This window comes from Salvelinus sp. IW2-2015, unplaced genomic scaffold, assembly GCF_002910315.2.
Source record: "Salvelinus sp. IW2-2015 unplaced genomic scaffold, ASM291031v2 Un_scaffold3608, whole genome shotgun sequence".
Classification (NCBI taxonomy): domain Eukaryota; kingdom Metazoa; phylum Chordata; class Actinopteri; order Salmoniformes; family Salmonidae; genus Salvelinus; species Salvelinus sp. IW2-2015.
In genome coordinates, this window is record NW_019944886.1 from 42453 (window position 1) to 49430 (window position 6978).

The following is a 6978-nucleotide window of genomic DNA, read 5'->3' on the forward strand; positions in this document are numbered from 1 at the left end:
GGTTCGGGTGTGAGTTATACAGGTTGTTGTTCCAGGACTCACTGTAGTTAGATTTTCTCTGTCCTCATATTGAGTTGTGATGTATGTTTTTGTCCATTTCCCATTGCTTGGTGATTGTCCTGTCTGTAGAGATTATTTGGTCTTTATTCATTTTCCTGTCACTTTCTCTTACTCTTCTCTCGTCGGGGTGGTTAGGGAAAAGTTCCTTACGGAGAGATTCAGAAGCCCACCCGTAACGCCCGTCTGAGGGGACTGGACCACGAAAGGTCCGCACGCGGCCCACAACAATCAAGTCCTGAACATCACCAGGCAACGTGCACACGCAGGGCCGGGCCTGAGCCCTGAGCTATCGATAGCCCAGCAGAAACGGAGCAACGACTTAAAACGGACAATAGCGCCCGACTATTCCAGTACGACACAAACACCACAGACGACGAACACACACCCCCCCTCCAGACTGACAACACGCCTCCTCAACGAACGACACACCCGCCCCCCCTAGACGACAACCGACCCCCCCCCAAGACCAACACGGCCCCCCCCCCCAGACGGACAACACGCCACCCCCCAGAACGAAGACCAACAACACAGCCCCCCCAGGACGACAACATCCCCCCCAGACGACAACCCCCCCGTCAACACCCCCCCCCTCAGACGATTCAACACCCCCCCCCCCCAAGACGACAGCCCCCCCCCACACGAACAACAGCCTCCTCCCGACGACCAACACGCCCCCCCCAGACGACAACACGCCCCCCCCCAGACGACACACGCCCCCTCCCAGACGACAACACGGGCCCCTCCCCAGACGACAAACACGCCCCTCCCCAGACGACAACACGCCCCCCCAGACGACAACACGCCCCCCCCCAGACACAACACGCCCCCCAGACAGACACACAGTACACTCCCCCCCCCCAGACACAACACGCCCCCGCCCCAGACGACAAACACACCGCCACCCCCCCCCAGAACAACACGCCCCCCCCCCAGACGACAAACCGCCCCCCCAGACGACAACACGCCCCCCAGACGACAACACGCCCCTCCCCAGACGACAACACGCCCTCCCGACACAACCGCCCCTCCCCAGACGACAACACGCCCCCCCCCCAGACACAACACGCCCCCCCCCCAGACGACAACCGCCCCCCCCGAGACGACAAACACGCCCCCCCCCCCCAGACGACAACACACCCCTCCCCATACGAAACACGCCCCCCCCCCAGACGACAACACGCCCCCTCCCCAGCGACAACACGCCCCCCCCAGACATACAGAGGAGAGAAAAAAATAAGTAAAAAAGTTAAATAAAAGAATAAAGATATATAAAACAAAGGAACCTATGATCACTAAGCCATACATGGAACCATTGCATACTGAGCCTGTCTGACTGTCAGATTCCCTTCTTCTCCTTGACTTGATTAGTTAGTGTTGATACCAGCTTGTCGATCATCTTGTGTTTGTTACAGACCTGGGGCCAACGCATACATCAAATACGATTTGATTGATTGATTGATCAAAAACCTGAGGTAAAGGGGTGGGGGGGGGGTTTGCACTTCGGGACTGTTCTATTGGTCCCATTGTCCCGGATCAATCCAAATCAAGCACCTCAAGACTTCTACAGTATTTGACGAATGTATCTGACCCGGGTCTGTTTTGTAGTCCTGTTTCTCCTGTTAAACTGTGTTACTCAGAGTTATCTAAACAAGGGGGGGGTGGAGGGAGGGATGGCTGTTGGAACAGCGATGTTCTCCCTGTTCTGTTCTTTATTCTGTAGTTCTAGTTCATCTCCTGTTGATCTGTAAACTCTCTCTTAAGCTCTGAGTTTCTCTCTCTCTCTCTCTCTCTCTCCTCTCCTCTCCTCTCCTCTCCTTTCCTCTCCTCTTTTGTTCTTTAGGCCCCTCCCTCTGATAAGAAAGAAATGGAAAGATAAATATATCTGTACTGATGTCATCATAAAACATCTGAAAACACCTCCTCCTTCTATCTGTCATTTGTCTTTCTCTGCTTCCTTCTTTACCGCACTCTACTCCACTGTACTATACTGTACTCCACTATACTGTACTCTGCTATACTATACTGTACTCTGCTATACTATACTGTACTCTGCAATACTCTACCAGTATACTTTACCATGCAATACTCATTATACTGTACAATACTCTACCATCCAATACTCATTATACTATATAGTACTATATCATGCAGTACTCATTATACTGTATAGTACTGTCATGCAATATTACCTACAGTTATGTAATAGTCTCCGTGTGGTTTTTGACACTAGAGTTAGCACACCTCGTAGAAGTCTTCTACTAGGGAGGCAGTAGATCATCTCGGTGATTCTAGACTATCGTTGTGGGTCAATGTGCATTTGAAACCATGTTTTTTTATTTTTTTACTTTTGGCAAACAGATGGAAGATGAATGAATATATATATACACTGCTCAAAAAAATAAAGGGAACACTAAAATAACACATCCTAGATCTGAATGAATGAAATATTCTTATTAAATACTTTTTTATTTACATAGTTGAATGTGCTGACAACAAAATCACACAAATTATCAATGGAAATCAAATTATCAAGCCATTGGAGGTCTGGATTTGGTAGTACACTCAAAATTAAAGTGGAAAACCAAACTACAGGCTGATCCAACCTTTATTTAAGTCCTTATAACAAGTAAAATGAGGCGTCAGTAGTGGTGTGTGGCCTCCACGTGCCTGTATGACCTCCCTACAACGCCTGGGCATGTCCTGATGAGGTGGCGGATGGTCTCCTGAGGATCTCCTCCCAGACCTGGACTAAAGCATCCGCCAACTCTGGACAGTCTGTGTGCAAGTGGCGTGTTGGTGGATGGAGCGAGACATGTTGTCCCAGATGTGCTCAATTGGATTCAGGTCTGGGGAACGGGCGGGCCAGTCCATAGCATCAATGCCTCCTCTTGCAGGAACTGCTGACACACTCCAGCCACATGAGTCTAGCATGTCTTGCATTAGGAGGAACCCAGGGCCAACCGCACCAGCATATGGTCTCACAAGGGGTCTGAGGATCTATCTCGGTACCTAATGGCAGTCAGGCTACCTCTGGCGAGCACATGGAGGCTGTGCGCCCCCCAAAGAAATGCCACCGCACACCGATGACTGACCCACGCCAAAGGCCGGTCATGCTGGAGGATGTTGCAGGCAGCAGAACGTTCTCCACGGCGTCTCCAGACTCTGTCACGTCTTCAGTGCTCAGTGTGAACCTGCTTTCATCTGTGAAGAGCACAGGGCGCCGTGGCGAATTTGCCAATCTTGGTGTTCTCTGGCAAATGCCAAACGTCCTGCACGGTGTGGGCTGTAAGCACAACCCCATCTGTGGACGTCGGGCCCTCATACCACCCTCATGGAGTCTGTTTCTGACCGTTTGAGCAGACACATGCAGATATTGTGGGCCTGCTGGAGGTCATTTTGCTGGGCTCTTGGCAGTGCTCCTCCTAATCTCCTTGCACAAAGGCCGAGGTAGCGGTCCTGCTGCTGGGTTGTTGCCCCTCCTACGGCCTCCTCCACGTCTCCTGATGTACTGGCCTGTCTCCTGGTAGCGCCTCCATGCTCTGGGACACTACGCTGACAGACAGCAAACCTTCTTGCCACAGCTCGCATTGATGTGCATCCTGGATGAGCTGCATACCTGAGGCCACTTGTGTGGGTTGTAGACTCCGTCTCATGCTACCACTAGAGTGAAAGCACGCCAGCATTCAAAAGTGACCAAAACATCAGCTAGGAAGCATAGAAGAACTGAGAAGTGGTCTGTGGTCACCACTGCAGAACCATCCTTTATTGGGGGTGTGACTTGCTAATTGCCTATAATTTCCACCTTTTGTCTATTCCATTTGCACAACAGCATGTGAAATTTATTGTCATCAGTGTGCTTCCTAATTGGACAGTTTTGATTTCACAGAAGTGTGATTGATTGGAGTTACATTGTGTTGTTTAAGATGTTCCCATTATTGTTTTGAGCAGTGTATATATTATATATGGTAGGCATCACTCTGATAACCGTCTGTGATAACCCTTATCACAGTACATCAAACACCGGATGATTTGGATAAATAAAGCCGTCTGTCAGTAATATAGTAGTGGTGTCAAAACCAACACGTAACCCCCTGTTCACACCAGCTGTCGTAACAGGTGTAATGAATATCATGTCTCATTTGGATAGACAGCGACCTGTTCTACTATCTGACCACAACAAGCTGTTACGTCTTTCATTCCTCTGTAATATATCGGAGTTCTCTCTGCCGATTTTACAAGTTGTTTTCATGTCGATGTAGTAATGAGATGGTAATTGTATCCGGAGACGGCTGTCGAACTGTTACTGAGACGGCTGTCGACACCTGTACTCTGAGGACGGCTGTCGACACCTGTTACTGAGACGGCTGTCGACCTGTTACTGCAGACGGCTGTAGACAACCTGTATGAGACGCTGTAGACACTGTTACGGACGGCTGATAGACACCTGTTACTGAGACGGCCTGTGACACCTGTTATTTGAGACGCTGTAGACAACCTGTTACTGAGACGGTGTGAGACACCTGTACTGAGACACCTGTTATGAGACGGGTGTAGACACCTGTTCTGAGACGGCTGTAGACACCTGTTCTGAGACGGCTTGTAGAACGCTTACTGGAGCTGTAGACACCTGTTACTGAGTACGCGGCTGTAGACACCTGTTACTGAGACGGCTGTAGAACCTGTTACTGAGACGGCTGTAGACAACTGTTAACTTGAGAACGGCTGTAGACACCTGTTACTGAGACGGCTGTTTACTGAGACGGCTGTAGACACCTGTTACTGAGACACGTGTTTACTGAGACGGCTGTAGACACCTGTTACTGGACTGTCTAGACGGCTTGTAGACAGCCTGTTACTGAGACGGCTGTAGACACCTGTTACTGAGACGGCTGTAGACACCTGTTACTGAGACGGCTGTAGACACCTGTTTACTGAGACGCTGGACACCTGTTACTGAGACGGCTGTAGACACCTGTTATGAGACGGCTAGAGCACCTGTCTGAGACGGCTGTAGACACCTGTTACTGAGACGGCTGTGACACCTGTTACTGAGCTGTAACACCTGTTACATGAGAACGTGTTACTGAGACGGCTGTAGACACCTGTTACTGAGACGTGTTACTGAGACGGCTGTAGACACCTGTTTACTGGGACGGCTGTAGACACCTGTTACTGTAGACGGCTGTAGAACCTGTTACTGAGACGGCTGTAGACAACCTGTTACTGAGACACGTGTTACTGAGACGGCTGTAGACACCTGTTCACTGTCTGAGACGGCTTACCGTGTTCTGAGACACTGTTACTGAGACGGGGCTGTAGACACCTGTTACTGAGACGGCTGTAGACACCTGTTACTGAGACGGTGTAGACAGCTGTTTACTGAGACGGCTTGTCAGACCACCTGTTATGGAGACGGCTGTAGACGACCTGTTACTGAACGGGTTACAGACGGCTGTGCCCAACCCTTTACGTGGATGAACGGCGTAGACACCTGTGTTACTAACGGCTGGTTACTGCGGAGACGGCTGTAGGACACCTGTTACTGAGAACGGCTGTTACTGAGACTGGCTGTAGAGACACCTGTTACTGAGACGGCTTTCTACTGAGACGGCTGAGACACCTGCTTGCTGAGACGAATGCTGTTTAACTCTAAAGAAGGGGTAGCAACTTGATTCAGCCGAAAGCGGACAGGTCGAACACATATCACCAAGTCATCAATCATCATTATAATAATTTGTACACTGCAAATTGACCACAACTAAGCCCAAAAAACAGGTTGTTATTTTCAAATACAATCATGCCATACCTGGATTACATTGAGACGTGATCACGTCTCTTTTGTAGGAAGGAAATAACTTGGGAAAAGATTTCCTAAATTATACACTTGACCAACCGCCTCAATTTGGTTTTTGAAAGTGTTTTTTTTTTACATTGGATAAAAGTAGAGACTCAGAGGTACTAAATGGTTTATCATACACTACAGTTGATGAACAATGGGAAAGAAATTCTGCTTTGAAAGTTGATAAACTTGTAACCCCACATTTGAGAAAATGGCCCTTGAATATTTTTGTACACCTACTGGAGAGCTCTTCTTTGTCTACATCCAATCAGCATTGTTTACAGCCTCTAAAGCTTTAGCCCCACCCATCTCTGTAAGGATTCACATGTGAGGCCATGTGCTAAACAGAGTGAGGTAGTGTAGTAAACAACCAAAGATTTCAAGACTAAAATTTGTAACTAGTAGCCTACAATAACACTCCAGGTAAAAATACACTTGATCCTTGTCCTACATCCTAATTCGACTTTGGTGCAGATCAAATCAAATGTATTCATATAGCCCTTCGTACATCAGCTGATATCTCAAAGTGCTGTACAAAAACCCAGCCTAAAACCCCAAACAGCAAGCAATGCAGGTGTAGAAGCATGGTGGCTAGGGAAAAACTCCCTGGAAAGGCCAAAACCTAGGAAGAAACCTAGAGAGGAACCAGGCTATGAGGGGTGGCCAGTCCTCTTCTGGCTGTGCCGGGTGGAGATTATAACAGAACATGGCCAAGATGTTCATATGTTGTCCTGTTGTTCTTCACATTACCGTCTCTGGTAAACACACACTATATCAAATAAAATCTAAGTTTATTTGTCACATGCACAGGATACAGAAGGTGTAAACGGTACAGTGAAACGGTTACTTGCATAGTAGCAATGTCAAAAAATGGTGTCGAGATGATAAAAATATTTTAAAATTATTGAATGATGCACAGTATTCTCAAGACACTTGTCCAAGTTGATGGTTCATGTGAAAGAAATGGATGTGTCGGAGGAAACACTGCTCAACTGACGACCGTAGTCAGCCTGCAGGCGCCAGGCCCGCCACAAGGAGTCACTAGAGCACAATGAGCCAAGTAAAGCCCCCCCCCCCCC

At 48.5% G+C, this 6978-nt stretch overlaps 1 protein-coding gene across 1 annotated transcript in view; it reads left to right on the forward strand.

Moving 5' to 3' along the window:
• Window positions 1–6978, forward strand: part of LOC112076177 (PDZ and LIM domain protein 7) — a 33348-nt gene that overhangs the window by 18126 nt on the left and 8244 nt on the right. The window contains exon 8 of the mRNA XM_070441211.1: window positions 196–246. Within this exon, the coding sequence (XP_070297312.1) occupies window positions 196–246 (51 nt within the window). The remainder of the gene's footprint in view (window positions 1–195; window positions 247–6978) is intronic.